This window comes from Strix uralensis, chromosome 7, assembly GCF_047716275.1.
Source record: "Strix uralensis isolate ZFMK-TIS-50842 chromosome 7, bStrUra1, whole genome shotgun sequence".
In the NCBI taxonomy this organism is placed as follows: Eukaryota; Metazoa; Chordata; class Aves; order Strigiformes; family Strigidae; genus Strix; species Strix uralensis.
In genome coordinates, this window is record NC_133978.1 from 12,256,895 (window position 1) to 12,279,354 (window position 22,460).

The window sequence follows — 22,460 nt, forward strand, 5'->3', positions numbered from 1 at the left end:
GAAAATAAGAATAAGCAATGTAATGCACCTAATCATTACTACATGATGGGGAGAATAGCAATTAAGAAAGATCCATCACCACTTGGATACTTTACCATCATCCAGACCCGCAGGCGCTGGGCAGCCCCAGTTACAGTGAGGATTTGGAGAGCCTGTCCCGGCAAGTGGGAAATCCTACGCGGTGTGTCCATCTGTAGGTGAGGCTTCCAAAGTTGCAGCAAGAGGGTCCAGACTTACATATCAAAAATCAGCAAGTCAAAATGACTTGCACCTTTCTTTGAGCAGAAACATCTGGTTTCATCCTCCTCTTGGATTCCACCCAAAGCCTGACCAGGGCTCAGGGGAGAGAACCAAGGGAGTTTCCAACAAGGCCAAACACCTGGTTTCTCAGCCTAACAGAACCAAGGGAGTCTCTTTATCTACTTGGTTCTGTTCCCACAAAGCTTCCAACAAGGCCATACAAGGAAAATTGGATACATTCTCATGACATTTCATCCTCACTACTGATTATATTTTGTCTAAGCTACATCTTTCACTGATGAGCATACGTATTTTGATAATGATCAGATACTAATAATAAATGCTAATGGTAATACAGATTTTACTAATTAGCAGATACTAATAATGGATAATGTTTGGTTGTGAGGTTCATCTAAAGGTCAACTTTGTTTCAGGGCCTATTATTCAGGCCCTAGCACTACAGGAAGGAACCCATGTGAAATTCCCCATGTAAGCTTTGCTGCAGGAGGTGTCAGATTTAGCTAATACACTTCTCCCATGTAGGACTGAGGAGGGAGAAAAGCCTGATAAATGATACCAGTTGGCAAAAAAGGGAAGATAAAAGAGACTGGAGGAAAGCACTGAAGTGAATTTGCTGCTGATTCTTTAGGGTCATGGTTTCACCTGTTGACTTTGTAACAGTAAAATGTGCTGAACGTGGCTGCATAGCTACTACAGGGAACTACTGGGAAGGGTATTGCCAGATGTTGGAACCCACCTGAGCCAACTATTGAGAATGTTAGCATGAAGCACTGTGTTGTGCTATTTCAGACAAGCCTTCTGCCAGTGCCTAAGCACGTGCCGTTTTAAGGAGTGTAATAAATTCACCACAAAATACAGTACTGTTACCCTGGCTACACAGCAGCCCAAAGCAGATCTGTAAACATTTTCCCATTCAATGCAGATATGTCTGCTAGAATAAAACCAAAAGCCATGGAGCAAACTCAGCGAAGTCTGAACCAGAAATCTTCCAGAGGAACTGCCTGGCAGCACTTGGCAGTTGTCAGTTGCTGCTAAAAGTAATTTGGTTTCTCCTAAAAATGTGGTATGAACTCCAGGCTGAAAAGTATGCTTACAATTAATATCTTTTCACACTAACGGACATAAGCGGAGTGCTAACATCACACGGTGCTTAACAGCAGGCGGGACACTGGATACCTCACAGGGAGACTATGGCATGTGATGACAGCGGAGAGCACTGGGCCGGGGCTGGAAGTGGAAAGGTCTCTGTTACACCCGGGGGAGGGGTGGGGGTGGGGGGTGCAGTTTAAGCAAAACTTTGTGGTTAACCCTCCTGGTGAGTTGCTCAAGTGGTAGAGCACTTCTGGGGGGAAGCGTCAAAGCAGCTGTGATCAACTCAAGTGATGTATCCTGATCAGAAAAGCTCCTGTGCTCTGCAGAGGGGGTTAATCTGGGTGCCTGCCAGATTGATCTCAGAATATTTCAGCAGAAAGGGTTACAGAAAATGGGGAGAAATGTTGTACGAGGAACTGATGCAAATCCCAACTGGAAGAGTGAGCACTGTTACTCTGTTACTATTTATAGGGATTTAAAAAGTTTTTTAGCACTTATTTGAAATGTCTACCTAGGATAAGCAGCAAAACCCCCAAAGCCTACCCTTTGAAAACTGTCTGAATCATTTGTTGGAGCTGTTTGGTCTAGGATGCTCTAGGGTTTTTACATCTCAAATTTAAATATTAGGCAAGCCTAATGACCAGAGCCCCGTAGGGCATTCACTGCATTTATTGTTAAGCTCAAAGTGAGAGGATGCTTTATCATTTCCAAATTGCCTTACTTAATGAAGAGATGATGCTTTAGATTTAGAACCTATGTTAGTCTGTAGCCTTCAAGTGTAATAAACACATTGAGAAATAAAGTAAAATTGTGTTTCTGTGCTTGGCTTAAGAGAACTTCTGGTAAACATTGTCTTTAGTGGAATTATATTACCAATAACAACGAAGAGTAGCCAAAAATACATAAATGTATCTACCTCAGGAGGGGAAGCTATTAATGAGATTGTCCTTCTTTGAGTAATCCTGTATCCAGACCACCTCCTATGAGATTACCCTTTGAAGAAACAAGCCTACTGAGAAGTCATGCTGTGTTAGAGAGAGTTGTGTGAAGCAATTAACCACAGGAACCGCAATGCTGATTGCAAGTAGCTGCTGATCCGGCAAGGAAAACCGATGTACCAAAACCAAGCGAAGACAGAGGCAAGGCATTAGAGAGTCATGCGATACCATAGCATGGAACAAACGATGGGTCACATTGTGCCCCCAGTGGGCAACATGGTGTGTTTCCAAACACAGTTTGGTTCTAGTTTTGTTAAAACATGCTTTGGTTTATTCAAATAGGTTGGTTCTAGTTTTGTTAACTCATGCCCGAGTTAAGACATAAAAGAGGCAGAAATAAGTAAGAAAGCACATCAGATTCACAGTGACATGCTACAGAAAATGAAGATAAATATAAAAATAAATCATGGTGAGGCCGTGTGTCTTTCAGCACAATAGACAATTTCACATCTGTCTTCCATTTCAACAGTACTGTCATGACTATCCTGTGTTACATATTTTATCCAGTGCAAGACTTCTCTAACTTCTTCAGTGCAGAGCTGGCATGAGAATGATGCTAAGCAAGCTGTCAAACTTGGCTCTGTGTCTGCTATGAAATGCAATTTTTCTAAGTTTTCATTCCATCAATGGACTTTCATTCAGCCAATTTCAAAGTGTAATAGTTTAGCAGGAAGCAAAGCCAGTATGTATCTCCCTTTGGTGGGAGGGAGAGATAAGTATACAAGTGAACACATAAATGGGCAGGGAAATGTGAACTGTAATTGGAAATTGTAATAATTAAAACTAGAATAATGAGAAAATAGCTGATTGTCCGTCACAGGGGCTCACTGGAGAGCAAACAGGTGAGTGGCAAGAAGGTATGGCTTGGCAGGCGCAGACTGGAGACAAAGTGCCACCGAACGAAGGAAAGCCAGCAGCAATAAGGCAGAGCCCTAGTACAGCAACAGCTGGTGGGCCAGGCACCGAAAGCTGAGTGGGAAGGTGGGAGTGAAATCCAGTTACAATAAATATTGGAGAATTTGGGAGTTGCTCCAAAGCACAATAAACCAGAATTTTGCTGTTTTAAGCACACAGATTCTCATTGTGTGAAGAATAAAAAAAAAAAAAAAAGACAAACAAAAAAAAAAACAACCAGAAAAGAAAAAGAATAGAAATGTTGTGAATGTGTTTGATGGTGGGACTGGATGATCTTCAAGGTCTTTTCCAACCTAGACAATTCTGTGATTCTGTGAAATTGGGTAAAGGCTTCAGGGAACAACATAAGCACTTAAAACATACTGTAATATCTTAGTGTCTATCCAAGCATATTTATCCTCTTCACTGCAATGGTATTCAAAGTCAGATTTGACATGTGGGTTTCCCTCTGAAGTAGAGGGGAGGTCTGCTTGTCCTCACTGTAATTTTTAATTGAATTTATGTTCAGTGAGCATAACATGATTGCTCTAAAGATGGCTTCTGTCTGCTCATAATAAGGTTAAAACTCAATTAGTAGCTGCAGCATCTAACAATATTTCACCACTTGCCAGAAGGCTCAACCAGCATCTGGCCAGCTGCAAGTAACCGGTTCAGCACGCATTTCATTTCGCAGAGGTGATGGGCTCCCCCAGCCAGCGTGGCAGTTGCTCTCCCCGGCAGCATCATCCATGGGACGGCGCGGTCCTTCCTGTGCCATCTCTCTGCACGATCTATTCCCTGAACTAAATACTGTATCACAAAAATGTTAACACAAAATCATTCACACCTTCTCTTTGCAGTATTTATTAATTCCTCAAAGACGTACAGCTGCTAGAAAAACTGCTGAGATGATAATGAGGCTTTTGATTTATTTATATGAGGATTAAGATTTTTTTTTATCTAGAAGAAATTAATTTTACTCTAATCAACAATTCTAATAACCAATAAGCCTCACAAAAATCTGTATGACCGTTAGGTGACAAAGCCCAGGATGAAGCTTGCTGTGTTCCTTCCTAAGGTTTTTACTTTCCATGTCTGCCCACCTGACCCTGAAAAACTCATTTTTGCAGTATACCCTTAGCACAAAACAAATTATAGCTCTCTTTCTCTCCTTCCTTTTAAGGTGTGCCCAGTTTTCCCATTATTCATATCTTGTTATTTACTCAGAAAATTATCAAACATTGGTATTTATGTGATGGTGTCAATATCTACCTGAAATACCAATTTTAGTGTCTTTACAGATGATTGACCTTGGTTGTATGTACTGTGTAACTTGATTAAGAGCAGGTAAATGACAAACATGTCATGTTCTGAATTATTACAGAAAATGGATAGACATTTGTAATTTGAAGACATCCAGGAGAAAAGAAGGCTTGGAAGATATAAATAAAAATTCTGCCAGCAAAAAAAGCACTTAAAATTGTATTGTCTTGCATTTTGTATTTGGCCACAAAACCTGGGACAATAACTCACTCAAAAAAAGGCCTCAAACACAGTCACAATCATTTTGTCAAGGTCTACTACTTTGTCTACTTAACATTCAAATTTTGTAGAGAAAGTGTAAGTGTCCTTGGAACACTTCACATCTCCTTTATAAAACTTCCAGTCATTTCTGTACAGGAATTGTCTCCTTTAGATGTGTTTCCCTTGCGTGTTCCCTTCATGGCTATTCATCTGATCAGGGCTTTCGTTTATACTTGTATTTGGAATGAAAACTGTTGGGCAGGGATCACCAAAGGACTTTCTATGTACACATGAAGTTTAATGGTGCCCTCTGCCATTAACGTCACGTGCAGTTCCTTCCTTTGCGCTGCTTTCTGTACAGGCCTGCGGAGCGAGGAAGGTGTAGCACACTGCAAGGCCGGGATAATTTCTGACGTCCCCGTGATGCCTCATGCTGTGCAGCTGCAAAGCTGTCCGCATCTACCACCGGTTTTCTTGACAATCTGACAGAAATCTTGCAGATGGATGTTCATTTTCGCCTGCCAGGTACATCTCCTGTTGGGGACACCCCACGGCGGGGTCCCATCCGGGGCAGCAATGCTTTCGCGGTATGCTGGGAGAGGTGACTGGCGCGACCACAGGCCTTCCAGGAGAGCCCGGCTCCTTGCTGGAGCACCCGACCCCGAGGGATCCCACCGCCTCGCACCCAAAGGGGCCCGCGCCCTCCACTAACATGGCGGCGGAGACGAGGGGCACGGGGGCGTGGCCTCGGGAGGGAGCGTGGCCTCGGTATGGGCGTGGGCGTGGCCTCGGGTTGGGTCGCAGCGGCCGCGCCTGTCGGTGGCGGTGCGGGGGACAGCGCCCCGCGGCCCCGCCCCGCCGTGATCTCAGCGCGCGCACCGTTGCGGCGCGCGCCTCACGTGACGCAGGTAACGGTCCCCCGCCGCGCACCGCCCCGCCCCGCCCCTCCCCCGGCGCGGCCTGTGTCCCGGGCGGCGGCGGAGGCGGCGCTGCTGCTGCTGCTGCTGCTGCTGCCCACCGGTGGGCCGGAGCCTCCCCGCCCCCGCAGGTCTGTCAGTGCCGGCGAGGGGCGCGGGGCGGTGGCGCCGGCGGCCCGGCCCGGCCCGGCGAGGGGGCGGTGGCAGGCTGTGGGCGGCGCGGCGGAGCCAGGCCGGGGCCGGCCCGTGTGAGGGGCCGCTTGCCGTGCGGTTGTGAGGGGTGGTGCCGCAGGGCCGGGCCGGGCCCCGGAGCGCGGCCTTCCGGCGGGGCGCCGCGACTCGGGGTGAGGGGGAAGGCGGCCGGCCCTCCTGGCCCCGCTCCAGCGTACCTCAGCCCCGTCGTAGCCGAGGGAGCCTTGACAGCCTCGCTGGCTCGGGCCTCTGGTCGCGGCCGAGGCGAAGGGACGCTGGCGTGGCAAGGTTTTGCCGGGTGGCTGTGGAAGGACGTGTCCTGGCGTGGCGAGCAGGGGCAGAAGAATAAACCCGACCCCTCCCAGATATTTCCCCCCTGCTCTTTTGCAGCATTTTAGTAGCCTAGAGTCTGTGGTGATGTTCCCTTTTGTACCCACTGAAGTCGATTTTTCTGAGGGGACAGTAATATATTGGGTAGTTTTATTGCATGGAGATACCTCCATTGGCCAAGACTCACGGTGCGTGCCTTGTGAACGCACGGCTTGTAAACTCCCTCCAGGTCAACTTTTTGAATGGTGAATTACACTTCTTTATACAGTGTGGTATAACAGTGCTGGAAGGAAAAGAAACATTTAGCATGTGGAGCTATATATTCCTAAAGTAACTTTATTTGATAAGGGTATTTCATGCCTCTCTAGTTTCAATTACCCATTTTTGGTTAATTGAAATTTTTTGATAATTGAATTGGCTTTTGGAGTTACTTCATTATCTTCATCCAATTTTTTCACTTGCCAGCCTTGGTTTATTAGAATTATTCAATCTTAAGAAGAGCTTTAGGAGTGAGTTGTATGGGGAATATAGGAGAAAATGACCATGATAGTGGATGAAGGAGCGTTTGTGTGAAATACGGACCAGATGTATTAATGACTACTTCTGCACAGCATAAAGAACGTTGGTAGCAGGACTTCACGTGTGTGTTAAGAAACTCAGTAAAGGTACTGGCAATACCAGGAGAATACTGATTCATATGATACTAGCCTGTGCAATGTATTTATGTTTAAAGCAATCTTGATAAAAGCTGGATAAACATTTCGCTATCAGAAATGGCTTGCTGTCTCTTCTTCATATGCTTCTATTACCCTCTAAAAACTGGGGTAGAATAATTCACAAGACTGTCCATGACATTATGTCACTTCTAGAGTTGAAAGTGCCAAGGTGAAAACTACCTCATAGCTTGAGACACACATACCATACTGCAGAACAGCTGCAGAAATTTTCAGCTGCTTAGGGCTTTCATTTACTTCTACCATTTTAAGGGTGCTTTGGTGCATTAAATATCAGGTTGTTCTTTTGGTTCACTGCTTCTTTCTTATTTTTGACCTCCGGTAGAGATTTAATTAATATCTTCCTTTAGGTTGCTCTTAGCTCAGCTTGATTCCTTGCCAATTACTGTTTTCATTTCAGGGTTGATTTAGGAAACATAGCAGAGTGGAACAATCCTAACTGTTTCTGACTTCTGCCTGCTGTCCTGTGTGCTGATTTTTGACTGACAGTCTTAAGGCTGAGTGGGCTGGAATGGTCTATGATCATGCTGGTGGTCTCCGATTTGTTTAGCTGCTGACAGCTGACATCTGTGCTGAAGAGTGGTGTGTGCGAAAGGAAGAACTAGGAAGAAGTCAGTTTTGTTGAGTCAAATTAATCTGTAGCTGAAATCTGACTGGAATTGCATGTTTGGTGGCTTTGTCCATGTTTGTTTCATACATGCATAAAAATGGAGGCATTGCTTTTTCACGAGATGGGAATAATGTCTGTGATAAGTTTTCTTCACCTGTGATCTCTATATCTTCACAGGAGTGACATAGCCCATATCTGCTCTTGTAGTTTGCGTATTCAGTAGTTACAGCTTGAAGTATGGCTCTGACCCCATTTTGGAATTTTGAAACCTGGAGGGAAGTGACTGGTACCACTCATAAGCTCTTTGTTTCTATTATATAATATATAATTTGCATCTGTTTTCAAATCTCCCTGACAAACTTTTGTTATTTTGCTGTGTGTTCTTTGCTAACTGCTGGAAGAAAGATCTACACATTCTCCAGGGCGGATGTATTAGGAAGGAAGAATGTGAAATTACCTGTACTTAAAGCTTGCTGCTGTAGTATGATAAACTGAGAAAAATGTTCCTCTCATTCCCTTCTTTGCAATTCCCATTCCCATTCTTCTCATTCCCAGCTCTTTGCAAAGCAATTCAAGTGAAGGTAGGTAACCTTTTAGGGAATGAGTGTCCACCTCTGAGGTATCTGTGCAGAAGTTTGGTAGCAGAGAGTGAGATTTGCATGGAATAAGATAGGTAGAATAATCTTTCCTGGCAGAATGGGCACAGACATAAAGTCCTAAGTGCCATGGTGACCTCTCAGTTCTTACTGTTATAACATGTTGAAATCTTACCAAGTTTAGCAAAATGACGCGATGCATTCATAGTGGTTTTAGTGCTGTTACATCTTAAAGAGAATTATGTATGCACACTATATATTAATTTGATGCCCTTTGCTAGCACTGGAGCTGATGGTGTTCAACATTCCCAAGATCCACCCCTTATTGTTTTTCTCATTTGTGTTCAAAATTACAGAGAATCTGCTCTCCTTGTTAAAAAACTCATAAGAGGTCATTGGAAGGACAAGATAAATGTTGCTAGTTAGGAAAGCAGACTAAACTGAGCCTTTTCTTAGTGTAACGCTGTTTGATGTAAGGCTGATGTCAACATGAACACTTAACTAACACTTGAAGTATTTTGTCAGTTCCCTTATTGATAGCATAAATTTGAAGCAGCAGGCTTTTTTTCAGCCAGTGTGTTTGCGGTTGATGCTGCTCATTGAACCTACCCCAGGTTGGCTTGGTAAGAGGCCACAGCCTTCTACAATTGAGAGACAGCAGTTACCGGTTGCCAAGAGCTCCGGACAAGTCAGGGATTAGCAGACTCATTTGTTCCCATGGAACCAGAGCTCAGGGGTCCTGTGGTACAAGCAATATCATGATTGCCTCAGGAACCAGGATGATGTTATCAGTTACAGAAGCTGTGAGGTGAGCTGATTTGATGTGGGGATGGCCATCAGCAGGCTTCTCCTGCGATAAGTGCAACTCCGCAATCAGTCACGGAGTGGCCTCTCCTGAAGAGAACTTCATGCCTAGGCCTGAGCTTTGTCGAGGAGCACTCTAGCCATAAACCTCAGTTTTCACTGTGAGGCTGAAATGTGTCTGCAATTCATTTGCTCTTTTTCTGATTAGGTTTATTTTGTCTTTATTAATAGACTTGGATCTTCTGTCTAATAGACAAACATGAGTCATCTGAAGTTGTTTGCAGCTACACTGAAGTGGCATGGCATTAAATTTCTGGAAAAGCAAGATACAGCCAGAAGGGTGTTTTTACATGGCCAACGGTATGTTTCATCAGGAACCTCAGAACCATTCCTGAGTGGGAGTAATTCAAATTATGTGGAGGAAATGTATTATGCATGGCTTGAGAACCCTAGAAGTGTACATAAGGTGAGTCTAAAACTTGACTGTAAGTGATAATATCAGGTTAATAGCAGAATTGATTTTTTTCTTTTTTAACTTGTTTTATATAAAGTCCAGAAAAAGGTCTCGTATGAAATGAAAAATGTGAAACTAATTTCCCACATATTGATTGTTGTAAGATGTGATATTGCAGCTAAAAAAGTACAGAGGAGCCACAGTCATGGTGAACTGAGTGAAAGGAATGAGAAGTCCAGACCAGAAATAGTAAGCTGCTCAGAAACTTTCAGCATTCCTCTGTGGAAATGCTGTTCAAGCAGTCTGTTAAGTAATTAGTTACATCTAGAATACCCAAGAAATAAAATACTTTTATTTTTTTTTGTTTATTGTAATAAGGTTGTATCAGAGGATATGTTATATTTAAACAGTATGTGTTGACATTGCTACTTCTAAACTGTCTGAAGATGAATGTTCAGTTTCCTTTAGGTAGCTGTGGAAGTTGTAACCTTAAAACTGAATCTGAAATTGTCAGAAAAGCCTTCTTAAGTATTGTGAAAAGTATTTTGTTCTGTCTCTCTCCCTCTCTCTCCAGGCGACATACATTTGTTTGCTTTTTTAAAATTTTAAATCTATTGCCTAAATCCTTTCTTGTGGGCAAAATACATAGACTTATTTTTTCACAAGCTTTCTGCTGACAAGGACGGCTCTCTTATGGTGATACATGCGTAGTAACTTAAGAAGCTGATGAGAAGTCTGATAAATTCTAAGACAGACAAGCAATTTTCTAGAGAAAGAATGCGAATTGTGCCCAAAATGTTTACCAAATTGGCTGTGTATTCCCTTATTCTTGAGGCACATATATCATAAATGTCACTTGGAAGTTGTTGTTCTAAGTTGGATAATCTATCTAGAGCATGAGGAAGTGACACATGTTGAGGGGAAAAAAAAAAAAAGGAGACAAAAAAAGTAGTTTTGTAGCTTGGTGGTTTTTTTTTTTTTTTTTGGAAGTTGCATATGAATTTAGTCTTGTTGAAAGGTGACATATGCAGTGACAACTCTGAAGACTGAGTGTTATTCATATAGCATATAGATCCCAGGTCTTTTGTGTTATGCCTTAACTTGGAACTGGAGAGACCTTCTCCAGGAGTAGCTCCTTCTCCCATCCCATCGGTCTTTGATTCCTCGTTGTGTAACTGCCAGCTAAAGTTGCAGCCAGTGTAGAGCAGGGGGAGCACGTTGTGTGGATGCATTGAATGAATTCCTGAGAAGCCCTTGTGATGTGTTGGTGCTATAGGTCGATATTAACCCCTTATTTTGAGGACACTGAAGGGATAAACTCATGTGTAAGGAGTGTGCATGGTGACATCTTGTTTTCACTTGTTTTGTTTAAGCTCCAGCGATTCACGACGCCCTTCCTTACGAGGAATGAAATTTCCCATTCAGACCCGTTACAGTGGAGTGAATTTTGCTGCTGCGAAGTCTTGCAAATTTCTTATGGGGCACAAACCCCAGTAAATGAGCACAACCGTTAGGCAGGGAAATGAGCCGTGAGCAGGAGGCGGGAGCGCTGGGCTGCCCTCTGGCGGGGCGGGGCAGCTGTCCAGGGTGCTGACGGGCCGGGCCCGCCCCGCAGCTCGGCCCGCGTAAAGCCCTCGGCGCGGGCGGGAAGCTTTGCCGACTCAGCCGCCCTAGCTAAGAGTAAAGGCTTCTGCTAAATTTAGACCTGCTCGTTGTTTTGCCCATACTTGGGGGTAGGCGGAAATGCTAGAAATCCTGCCGAAAGACTATCCAGTTCGCCTGACAATTCAGGCACAGTTGGGCAATGGATCTGGTGATGCAGTTTGTAGGTTGAACAGCGACCGATAAATTACCAGAAGTGAATTAACAGAGCAATGTAAATAGACTGGTGGAGTAGGGTGTGGCCTAGTGAGTGGATCTCATCTAATTCAAGATGCATTTTGAAAACGTGTGGATGCTTTTCTGGGTTAACTATATGTAATATACTTAAAACAGTAATGAACTGAAGTAAATTCACTGTGTGACTGGTTTATGAGGCTTAAAAGAATATGATTGATGGACATCATGGATTACTTTACAACTATTCTTGCCTAAATGATTAGGTTTTTCACAGCCTAGAAAAAAGGGGGGGAGGAGAATGATGCTGATTAATTTTACTTATTTCATCAACAAAATTAATTTTTGGTTTCTTGAAAACCATCTAATTTCATCAGATGAAAGCTGTAAATACCTACCCAAGATTTTTGTCGACAGAAATTGTTCAATTTGGGCTTCACTAAAACAGGTTAAAAATGTTGAGAGTTGAACTCACCCTCTTTTCTTAAAAATACAAAAAAATTCATGTCAGAGTTGTATGACTGTAGGCAAGTTATGAATTTGTGGTGGAAGTGATGGAAAATAATGTCAAGAGACACCAACAACTTATGTGATGTTGGTTATGGTGTTGTTAATAATTTGATTCTCTCTGCAGGCCACTCATATTTCATTGTTTTATCCAGTATGTCCAGCATGGTTTAGAGAGCCACTTTGTGGTAGATGTTTAGACATTACAGTCTCTTTACTCTTTTTCCTCTTTATTTCCTACTTTTCCTCATGTTTCTTCTTGGATATCACCTCCTTATCAGAGGGGATGTACCTCCTTTTAGTTGATGAGATGAAAAAGCTTTATTTTTTCCTAGGCTTTAAAAATCATGCTCTATTCACTTTTACTTAGAAACTCCAGTTATTCAAGTCTCCTCAAGTTATTTACCTCTCAGAAAATTTGAGTGGACATGTCTTCCCATGTATGCTTATTTAAAACTTTGAAATATGGCTGTCATGTTCCAGTGAGCATATTCAGTGTTACCACCATTTTTCCTAAGAATCTCTCCTTTCTGTGTATACCATGGCTATATATCAAGGAATATGCATTTATATCCATAGGAGCTTTTATTCTTTGTGCAAATCCATTCCTGATGATTTCCTGCGTTTCCTTGCTTTCAGATTTCCTATCCTTAGAGTAGCCAAAACAACAATCAGAATAAAATGACGTGTGCTCTGAAAAAGGCATCATTATTTCTCCTTGAAGCACGGTGTCAGGGCCATAGATCATAAGGGAGAAGCTTGACAAGGCTCAGTTATTACTATCACAAGATTAATTACAAAATGGCATGGTTGGATATTGAGTACATAATGCCTGCCATGTTATCCTGTATGTAGCTGCTCTGCTGTGAGTGTGTAATCACTTCCTTGTTTTATGTACTTGGAGAAAGTGTGAGGTTTTTGTTTTGTTTTGGCTTCATATTTTTTCTTAAATGATGTAGTGATGCTCAGTGTGTGTCTTCTATGGCTTTACTGTCCTCACTGCAGTTGATAAATATTGTGATGTCACTAGAAAAAAACCAAACCATCAAGATAACTAATATGTTACTTGTTATTTTAAGTGTAACACTGTTTATTATATGAGAGTAGAATATTGCCACTGAATCACTTGAATTGTATTATATTACTTCAGAAAATAATGGTTAACTACAATATAAATTTGCTGACAGGGGAAAAAAACCAATGTATCATATATCACTATGGTAATTTATTTTTTACAGATGTATTTTTCTATTATAAGTCTTCTCTACCATTTTCTTGAAGAACTTTACTAATTTTGTTGAGAACCTGCAGGTTTGCTGTGAGACCAAGCTGGTCTTCTGTCTGTGCAGTCACATGGCAAATGCTGTTGCCAAAGACTGACATTGATACACAGGACTTGAAGACTATAATCTGGTATCAATCTTGAAAGACACTATAGAAATCTGTAAAGGCTTTGATGGATGTATATCTAGAAAAAACTAATTTTCTGTAGCCAAATGATGTATTTTCCCTCCCTTCTGATTAAATGTCAAGCCTGCCCAACAAATCAATAAGTTCAAAAATGTGATAGGAAAAAATAGTGTGGGTTCCTTCTGTCCCAGCTGGCTGCGTCTTCAGATGTAAACGTTTTGAAGGTATTTCTTTCTGAGTTTGCATGAAGACAGGGTCTTATGCTTATTCTCCTTAAACAGGTAGCTTGTTGGGCAAGTCTATTTGGATTTTTTTAGCAGAGCACTTGTCTAAAAACAACTGTTTGTGGGACTGTGCTGTGATGTGCTTACATCTAAATGAAAAGCTTTTGACTCAACAAAGGAATAGTTATATTATTCTCATCATTGTATGTGTATCATGGTGTTGGAAAAAGTGAGGAAGGAACCTTAACATAAGGAAAGCATATTCTTTATTAAAATTTTGGATGAATACCAAATACCAGATTTGTCATGGATCCAAATGTGTGTTTGGAATTTCCTAATTTAATGAGGGTTAATAACTGTGTCTTGCCAGGATGATTCATCCAGTCTAAGTAGCCTTAGTTGTAACATGAGGGAATTGTATCTGTTTTCCCACTGTCAGGGATCTGCAAACTCTCAGATTAGGTGCAGTCTAGGCATGGAATAACAATACTGTTCTTAGTACAGAGTAAGAAGGTGTATAGAGAGAATACCAGAGGAAATGCAGTTACACTAATAGACTCTTATAGACTGTTTATAGGATGTTGTGTAATTCAAATTTCTAATCTCAGTGTGGCTAGCAAGGTGTCACAGTAAGAAGAATATAGGAGATGGGCATAAATGAGAGAAGGGAGGAGGAATGAATTCTTTCATCAGTGTGTCTGGAACTGACCAGCAAACATGATCTGTCTGCCTTAATTTGTCATGGCATATAAAAGTTAGACTGTGTTTAGATCGAGTCTGTGTAAGAGCAGGGTGATAAATTAAGTAAGCTTATCGTATTTGTATCAGTGCAGCTTTGTATTAATAAAGAAGTGAGAGGTGCATTAAAGCAGTGTTTCTCAGGCAGTGGCTTCATGCTAATGCTGAGGTTCCTGCCCACGGGTTCAGTGGGTCCTCCTGCTTCTGTAACTTGAGCTTGAAGGGTTGGGTGCTGTTTAGCTCTTGTATGCTGCCCCTCTCATAGTGTTTCTGAACACCTTAAAGCTTGTAGAAATTTCAATATGAAGACTTTTTGTTACTGAAAACAGAATTTTATAAATATTTTTCTGTCATGTAGTGTTGGTATTATATTATTTTGATTCTTTTGTGTATTCTGTAATGAATATATTAAGTAACGTTCTTATTAAAAATCAAATCTTTGGGCTACCTTTTGTCTTTTCTGGTTCCTTGAAATGCATTAATGCCAAGCTCACAGCCAGGGCAAATAACATGCACTGTACAAAATGATATTTAGCTTTTACAGTTCTTCTATTCCAATTACAAAGATTTTAAAGTTTTGAAATAGCTTTCTTTCCTTACTTAGCCGAATTGAGGAAAGTGTTTTATGACCTTCCATTACCTCTTATGGAACCTGTAAACTAAGGACAAGTATTGATTAGTCCCCTGCTAGTGCAGGCTTTCTTCTTTATTTGGTATAAGCATCTCAGATGTTTTATCCCTTTCTGCTGCTGTCTGTTGTCATTCATATATCTAATACCATTCTAACGTGGGACAGTGACCACCTCATCAGAATGGAAATAGTTCAGGAAAACCAGACTTGGGCAGATGTAGAGGAAGTGGCTTATGTGAAAGTGCAGATGGAAATAAAAGGATCTGTCATTGTCGTGGTTCAGTTTCTGAAATGTACTCTGCTAAAGTTATGACTTGCACCTGAAACCAGGTCTATAATTTCTTTTGTAGTAAGGTAACTGAAGCTAGTGAGGAAAGGGTCTTAGACCAAGCGACTCACTCAGAAAAGCTGTAATTGCTTTTAAACCATTTCTTCAAGAAAGGCCCTTAAGGACTGATTCTGATTTAGCATATTCAGTGAGTGTCTTGAAGTATCATAAATTCTGTAAGTCTCATTAAAGGAATGGATTAATTTAATTCATTAAGGTTTTCCATTTTATAGGCTTGATACCTCTTTACCAGCAGCATAATATCATACCCATTACTGCTTGCCTGAATAAACATCTCAGTTAAAAAGAGCTGTGGGAATGAATAATGTACAAAGACGCTTTGCACTTGCATGTGCTGGAGAATTTTCTTCTGAACAAGCTTAGTGTAAGAAGTGAGATGAAAAGGGTTCTGTGTAAATGAAACGCTCTTTTTGCTGGCTGTTAGTGGTACTGTAATGGGGTCAGGTACCACTTGCAGCTTGAAGGAGCTGCTTTTGGTTGAGGCTTTTGGTTGAGGTAATAAATTTTCCTCCTTCTTTCCTTCTCTGTACACATGTCCAGTCCTGGGATTTGTTTTTCCGAAATGCTAATGCTGGCCAACCATATGACCCCCACCTACCAGATCAGTTGGAAAGAAAGGCATCATTTCTTCAGAGCCATGGCCTGGCCCAGACACCAGGTAAAGCTGAAAAGCTTGTTGAAGATCACCTTGCTGTGCAGTCTTTGATAAGAGCATACCAAGTAAGTGTACTTTGGGGTTGGTGTGGGAGGGTCTCTTCTTTGCAAGCAGCCTTTTTTCTTCCAGTACAATGTTCTTTGTCTTCTGCCTTAACTCTTGCCTATTGTGTTGCTTCTGATCCAAAATGTCTGGAACTAGACAGTCTTTTCTTCCCTGCACAGCGTCTGAACACTGCAGTTCTGGATTCAGACTGGGATGCTCCTCTGGTTTAGCAAACTCAGGATTCAGATTACCCACAGCCCTGATGCTGGTCATCTGAGTTAACCTGGAAGCTCTTTGTGGAGATAGTAATTTGTGAAAGGGAACATGAATCTTTTGGGGTTTTGCCTGTTTACCAGGAGCAGGAGCCAAACATGTCAATGCTTAGCCTTTGCTATTCTTTTGGCTCACTTGACAAAGATTTTCTTTCTCTGTGTGTGTGTGTCTGATTCAGTAAGTTACTTAACCAAATTGGAAAACTAAGTTATCTGAAGTAGTTTTGCTTCATATGAAGGGAGTTGTCCTGGATATACTGGTACTAATGAATCTCCTGATGTGTGCAGTGAAATAAGAACTTTTCCCTCTCTTCAACAGCAAACTTTTCCATGGTCCAAGTCTGTCTTCACCTCTGGGAAAGTTTGTGTTACGGTTATAAATGTTACTACCTTTCTTTAAGAAGGGAGGAAATGTGCTTGCCTTCTCATGCATCTAGTGTGAATTTTGATATTCCTGATTTGAGCAGGATTATAGGTAAAAAGAGAGAGGAGAAATAACAAATTAACCAGAAGTTGAATTTTGGTACTAAGTTTGGGTCAGCTTTGATGAATATCTTTTAGAGAGCTGTTCATCAAATTGACTATGTTTCACAATCAGATTTTTTTAACCCTTTTATTAAATAAAGAAATTAAGTCTAATTTCCTTTTTTCCTCTAAAAGACAAAGGATTTTGGAAATAGGACAGTGGTTTTGGTTAGATGTTTTATAAATATAAAACAAGTTTAAACTTTTTTATTTAAACTTGTGTTTAATATCTTAATTTCAAGAAAAAGCATAAAAACAATGTGAAACAAAGAAGCACCCTGCTAAACATGTAGATCTATGTTGAGCAAAATATTCCAGTCTGATTTTTATTTTTTCCTTTTTTCCTTTTTTTTTTTTAAATAAGCATGTAACTTCCCAAGAAGTTGGCTACAGTTTGACTTGAGCAGATCTATTCTGCCCTGCACTAATAATTTTGACTCCTCTGCGCTATCATCAGAGGAATAGAGGAGGAACTTTTTTAGAAAACTTTTTTCTGTACACATTGCGTTGTCACCACTGATTCAGATATGAACCATGTTAATCCAGCTGTAGGAGAGGTGTTGTAAAAGAGTTGAAAGGTTTGTGAATATAAAGAATATATTAAATATGCTTAGAAATAGCTATGTAGAAAACAGCCACTTCAGCCCTGTCACTTTTACCTGCAGTAAAAATTTGTTGGAAGAATTAGAGAAAATCAGAGAATTTTAGACTGCTTTGACACCATTTATTTGAAAACAGTTCAGGGATTGCCATTTCATTTCCTGTATGTGAAAGAGTTTGCTGTCTGACTCAAGTGATGGAACAGAAATGTCTGTATAAATGGCAGGTACCCATGTGTCTGCAACAAACGATGAAAGAGGATTGCCTAAGGCAACTGTCTGTTTTTAAAAGGTATTTAATACCCTCTAAATTCAGTGTTGAAGGGATATGATCAATTTGACCTTCCTTTGCCTGATAATGAAATGAAATGGAGAAGGATACAGAATTTTTATTTTTCAAACCTGTCAATATTTTATGGTTTTTGTGGTAAACTGCTTTGTGGTCTGTTAAGCTGGCCTTCTGAAAAGGCAGTTAATCTGTTGCTTTTTCTAATGCAGAGCACCGGATGCACTGAAAGAAGGATTTCCAGTGAAATGTGTGTGCTTAACAAAAATTAGTGTAGATAAATTAATTTATTGAGTCTTACTTTTATAATGTAGATTTTTGTTTTTCATCTGTGTCTAGCAAATACAATTTTAAAGTCTGGTTTCAGGTAGTCTGTACTTGCATTTAGTCAAATTTATGGCAATTGATGAAAATTTTCCATACATGTATTTTCACAAGGTTGATCTCTGATTTTTGCAGTTACTGTTTTATGTATCCAGTGAAAAAAGTGGAGTTATTAAAAAATAACTTGAAAATGAGGGAACTACTGTCTTATTTAAAGACCCAACTACTCCTGGAGTGTAATATGGCATAGCACCTTTTTAATTTGCTCTTCTGGGTTCTGGTGTTTGTGCTAATCCTCTTCCTCTTCCTCCTAATACTGCAGAGCAGATGTAGCTTGGGGAGGTGAATTCTTTCCTGTTGATGATGTTTGAGACAGAATTGTTTGCTTAGTTCCAGTCAGATAGACTTTGTGCTGCTGTAAACAATGAGGTGACACAGATGTTGCCGTGGGCATCGTTTGGCCTGTCAGAGTTTTATTACTGGTGATTCATGAGATGCAAAGAATCTCAGAGGCCGGGATGAATTTATAGGACTGGTGATTCTAAAAAGGATGCCCTGTTTCTGTTTGCTTATGAGTGGAAAGCATTTTGCTATGAACAAATACAAATAGCAAATACAGAACATTTGTATAGTGTTTTTATAAGTCACTTCTTGATGAATCACACCCTGATTACACTCTATTACTGTGTGATGCAATTCATTATTAATATTGCAGTTTATTAATTTTTTTTTCAGAGGCAATCAGGGTACTAGTACTGTGAATGAAATTCTACCCAAGTGATCTGAATTTCTCCTTAAAAAGAAAAATATTAAAGAGAAAATATTCAAATATTCATCTATAAAAAACTTTTAATGAGATAATTTGATACATGAGAATCACGCTCAAGAGACATTTAAAAAAATCTTTTTTATTTTTGGCTCTGAATCAGTTATTTATTCTGTAGCAATGTTATATGTTAATATAAGGCACTAGTTTACAGCAACTTGTGACATGCATTAACACCAGTCATATTGTAAACTGAAAGCTGCCTAAATTCCCCATTGATTTTGTGTTCTTTGGTGTCTTGAATGTCAATTTTATCATAGATTAATTTCTTGAAATTGCATGAATGTTATCTGATGTGGAACAGAGCTCATGAAGAGTAATCCCTTCACTTCTAATATAAACTTCTTCAGCACCAATCTATGTTTTAGGTCAGCAATGCTATATTTTAGTATTCTGCAGATGCAGAAAGGAGGATTCAGGCAAAAATACAAAATGACTGAATTGGCAAACGATAGGATCTATAGACTAGTCATAGTTTCTTAATTTTACCCAGAGATTTAAAGTACTATCTTTAGTAGTTTTCTTTACTTAGACTTCAGTGTAATTCCAGTTTAAATTGTATGTCAGACAAAATAAAGGTTATGTTCTAATGTGTATTCAGCAATTTTTAATAGAGGTAGTATACATATTCAGAGTTAGAATGATTATTTCCTGTTCTTATGGGAAAACTTGGGAAAGATGACCCTCTCGTGACATTAATGGTGTTTAGTTATTTCACTTCATGGCCAATATACATGCTATGGAGCGATATCAGTGACTTTTTCCCTTTGTCTGACTTCTGTTAGTGTGATTTCATTTTTGTCTCACTTCCATCCTTTTTCAGATCCGTGGCCATCATGTGGCTCAGCTGGATCCTCTTGGAATTCTGGATGCAGACTTGGATTCATTTGTTCCATCTGACTTAATCACTACAATCGATAAACTTGGTGTGTACACTGTATGCCTTGTTATTTGCCATGGCCATTTATCTTTTTTGTCTCATTGGGCTGTGGTGAATAAGACCTTTCAGGGAAGCGTCTCCTCTGCTTGCTGGTATCATGAAATAGTTTCTTTGAGCATCTGTAAGGGGGCTCAAATGTCAGGATGATGGAATTTCTACTGTGAGATCACAGGTGAAGTTCCTGTGAATTCACCTTCTGATGAATGATTATGGTTTTGAGCCACACCAGAAATTCATACTAATCAATACATTAGGCCAAGATTCTGGTAATCTCAGTTACTTTTATACCATTATGCTTGATACTTGTTTTGACTGAGAACATCTGAAGGCTAGTCAGTAGGGAAAACAGGCAATAAACAAAACACTGGATGGAGGAATTTAGGGTAAATTTCATACCAAATTTGGATTCTAGCCTCTGATACTTATTCCTTCTGTATAACTTGAAGAAGTCTGTTTGAAGGTATCATAAGAAAACACAGAAAGTGTAGAATTCTTGACTTGTGTATATAATCCAAGGGTGATAATTTTGGTTTACTGCTGGAACAGTGTAATACACTAGGGGCTGTTTTTCCAAAGGTTATGCTGGTTGCTAAGAGGGCATCCCTGAGAAATTGCACTGATCAATTTCTTTACTCCTCTCTACTTTAATAAAAGAACATCTGATTGATTTTTTTTCCTCTACTCTTCAATCTGACTGGCTTGTTTAAAAGGTGGTTTTCTTCTTGATAGGCACTGAATGAATTTTTCTTTGATATGTAGGGAAGCTTTTTGGACCAGACATAAAACATAGTGCAAGTAGTAGATAAAACACATTCTGCTTAATTTTACTGTTAAGTACACCTACTGCCTGTTTGCTGCTGTGCTTTAAGGTCTAACCCTTGATCATATGAAGGCAGTGGAGTGCTTAAGCCTGTAAATAGAGAGGTACTTACACAAATCAGGGGTACTCTTTGAAATTTGTCAGCTTTAATTAAAGGAAAGTACCTACTAGAAAATACATTAGATGTTTACTGAGTAAATATAATTTGTTTGGAGCATGGGTGACTGCTAGCATGTCAGTACAAATTTCTTTGAACTGTACAGATAGTTCAGTACAGAGTGTTGTGACTGATCAGAAGGCATTGTACTGAAGCTCTCATGAGCATAGGAAAAATATGCTAGACTTGTGAATGAGATGGGGGGGATGTGTCTGAGAGTGCAACTGAGGTGATACCTCAGTTAGTGAGGGGAAACAAAATTTCTAACCTAGTCTTGACAAAGCAAAAAAGAGAAGGATCTCAAATGTTGCCTATCCTTGAATGTTCCAGGCAGGAAATTTATGAAAGGTCTCTGGTAGTACAGAAAGTATTTTAGTATTTGATTTTTATTTTTTTTGTGTGCATTTTCTTTGTTCCATCTTCTCGTTTCTTTTTTGAGAAACCTTCTGGTAGGAAGTTTCTTCTGGGAGTTGCTTCTGAAAATGCAGCTAGTTACAGCTGTACCTACTGCACAATTCAAGTTATATAATTGCCTTCAGGAACTCTTGGATTTCCATAAGGTTGTATCTCTTTAAACATGAGGTGATGCTTCAGTGAATATGCAGTGCTGCAGTACAAAGCACAGATGTTCTGTGTGTGCCCAAATCATTCCTGTACGTGTTCTGTTTTTTGCATGACAGAACATGAAGAGCCTGTGAAGTCTGAGAGAAAGTCAGCAAAGGAAAAATAAAGAGATGTTAGCACTGCTTTGTTTCAAATGACGCTAAAGACCCTGTCATCCCTGGTGTCCCTTCCCCCTCTTCCTTTTTTTCTCTTTTTTTTTTTTTTATGTTTTTACTATTATAGAATTAATTTGGTGCTGGAAAAACCTATTATGGTACAAAAAAGGAGAAATAGTGATGAACACTTCTTTTGGTCACTCCAGTTTTGACATTTTAATATATTATTAAAATTAAAAATATTTTAAAATAATATATTTTTAAAACACAAAATATGTTATTACTGACGGTGCTGTATAGTTAAAGTGGTGGCAATGCAGTTCTATGGTCTGACTTCAACTCTAAATCATAGAATCACAGAATGGTTTGGGTTGGAAGGGACCTTAAAGACCATCTAGTCCCAACCCCCTGCAATGGGCAGGGACACCTTCCACTAGACCATGTTGCTCAAAGCCCCGTCCAACCTGGCCTTGAACACTGCCAAGGAGCGGGCAGACATAGCCTCTCTGGGTAACATGTTCCAGTGGCTCACCGCCCTCACAGCAAAGAATCTCTTCCTTATATCTAATCTACATCTACCCTTTTTCCGTTTAAAACTGTTACCCCTCATCCTATCCCTACACTCCCTGATAAAGAGTCCCTCCCTAGCTTTCCTGTGGGCCCCCTTTAAGTACTGGAAGGCTGCTATAAGGTCTCCCCACAGCCTTCTCTTCTCCAGGCTGAACACCCCCAACTCTCTCATCCTGTCCTCGTAAGGGAGGTGCTCCAGCCCCCTGATCATCTTCGTGGCTTCTGGACCCACTCAAGCAGGTCCGTGTCCTTCTCATGTTGGGGGCCCCAAAGCTGGACACAGCACTGCAGGTGGGGTCTCACGAGAGCAGAGGGGGAGAATCCCCTCCCTTGACCTGCTGGCCACACTTCTCTTGATGCAGGAGGCAGTTGGCTTTCTGGGCTGCGAGCGCACATTGCTGGCTCATAATTAGTTTTCCATCCACTACTACCCCCAAGTCCTTCTCCACAGGGCTGCTCTCAATCCACTCCTTGCCCAGCCTGTATTTGTGCTTGGGATTGCCCTGACCCATATATAGGACCTTGCACTTGGCCTTGTTGAACTCCATGAGGTTTGCAGGGGCCCACCTCTCCAGCCTGTCCAGGTCCCTCCAGATGGCACATCCCTTCCCTCCAGTGTGT

General features: G+C 40.7%; 1 protein-coding gene across 3 annotated transcripts in view; it reads left to right on the forward strand.

Moving 5' to 3' along the window:
• Nucleotides 1-5,596: 5,596 nt before the first annotated feature.
• The window catches only part of OGDHL (oxoglutarate dehydrogenase L), a 55,663-nt gene continuing 38,799 nt past the window's right edge, over nt 5,597-22,460 (forward strand). Inside the window, exons 1-4 of one of the 3 annotated variants that reach the window (XM_074874470.1) lie at nt 5,597-5,677; nt 9,184-9,418; nt 15,642-15,821; nt 19,457-19,559. In XM_074874470.1, coding sequence (XP_074730571.1) covers nt 9,212-9,418; nt 15,642-15,821; nt 19,457-19,559 — 490 coding nt within the window. In that variant the 5' untranslated portion in view covers nt 5,597-5,677; nt 9,184-9,211. Of the gene's footprint in view, nt 5,678-5,726; nt 5,818-8,844; nt 8,957-9,183; nt 9,419-15,641; nt 15,822-19,456; nt 19,560-22,460 lie in introns of those variants that run through there. The other 2 variants (XM_074874468.1, XM_074874471.1) reach the window with 2 other exon arrangements.